Here is a 1,278-nt window from a genome sequence, read left to right as displayed (position 1 = left end):
CCAAAATCTTTCCAGCCCATGAATGCTTTCAAGCACCATTTATTTCATATGGCTCTAATTCTAGTAATCCAAAACAGATTGTGATTTCCTGTGTGACCTGGTGTCACCCCGTGAGGCACTCTGCATCTCATCACTTGAGAGCCTGGCTTCTCTCCTTTATTAAATGATTCCCATTTACCTCTGGCTTAATGAGCTCTCCAGGGGGGAAAAAAAATTCAACCATGCCTGCAATGTTAGTTTTGCAGTCATACTTCACAAACATGGACCTATTCTTGCATGTCTCTACATACCTGAATGACACTGAACATACAAGGGACAGCCATGAATTTCCATCTCGGGCTCTTAAATGTTCCTCGTGGCCTGTACATCCATTGCTCTTCTGATCCAGGTGTAGCAAGAGCCTGAATTCACTGCTGCTTTCTGGCCATTGATTCAATGATGCAATCCTGGGATAACCCTTCATGTACTTTGTGGTGTCCTGCGTAAAACTGTCAGTACTTCCTACTCCATGAACCTTTCTAGGATTTATCCCAGGACAACAGCTATGAGTGACTGCAATTCATTAATTTGTCCTGGGATCATATGGTTTATCCCAAGACAAATGCAATACAGTACCTGTAGTCTGAGAGTGCTCAAGCACTCTAAGCCTGCCCCACAAGGTATCTGAATAAAGGGGTGTCAAGCAGTGGGCTGGCCTAGAAGAGGTCCCTTCCAGACCTGCTTTTCTAGGATTTCAGAGAAAATGAAGGTTGGAAGGGACCTCTGGGGGTCACATCCAGTTCAACCCCCGGTGCAAAACAGGACCAGCCCCAACTTGATCATCCCAGCCAAGGTTTTGTCTAGCTGGATCTTAAAAACCCCTAAGGACAGAACTCCCACCACCGCGGTGGGGAACCTGCTCCAGTCCTCGCCACCCTTCGCGCCAGAACTTGCTTCCCAACATCCAACCTCGACTTCCCTTGCGGTAGCTTGGGCCCGCTGCTCCTTGGGGGCCCGGTATAACCCCTGGCTCAGAAAGATGCCTTCAGCCAGGGCATCCCGGTTTTCTGCTACTCCGGCCTCTCTCGACAGGCAACGCGACGCCTTTCGGTCCTCCCACAGCCCAGCGCCCTCCTCTTCAGCAGCCCGTGCGGGGCGCGGAAGGCCGCCGCAATCCCCTCACCGCCCGCTCTTCTCCTGACTGGAAAAGCCCACGTCCCTCAACCTCGCCCCGCCGCCGTCGCCCCGGCCCTCCAGCGCCGCGGGGCCACGTGGGCTCCGGCCCGTCAGCCCCGCACC

At 53.0% G+C, this 1,278-nt stretch overlaps 1 protein-coding gene across 1 annotated transcript in view; it reads left to right on the top strand.

The window, feature by feature from the left end:
• The first annotated feature begins 461 nt into the window (after nt 1–461).
• The window catches only part of FIGLA (folliculogenesis specific bHLH transcription factor), a 7,507-nt gene continuing 6,690 nt past the window's right edge, over nt 462–1,278 (top strand). Inside the window, exon 1 of the mRNA XM_019545892.1 lies at nt 462–482. Coding sequence (XP_019401437.1) covers nt 462–482 — 21 coding nt within the window. The remainder of the gene's footprint in view (nt 483–1,278) is intronic.

The sequence above is a fragment of the Crocodylus porosus genome, unplaced genomic scaffold (genome assembly GCF_001723895.1).
Source record: "Crocodylus porosus isolate Cpor-Errol unplaced genomic scaffold, CroPor_comp1, whole genome shotgun sequence".
NCBI lineage: Eukaryota > Metazoa > Chordata > Crocodylia > Crocodylidae > Crocodylus > Crocodylus porosus.
Note: the sequence above shows the minus strand (reverse complement) of the source record. Positions and strands in the feature narration are given on the sequence as shown.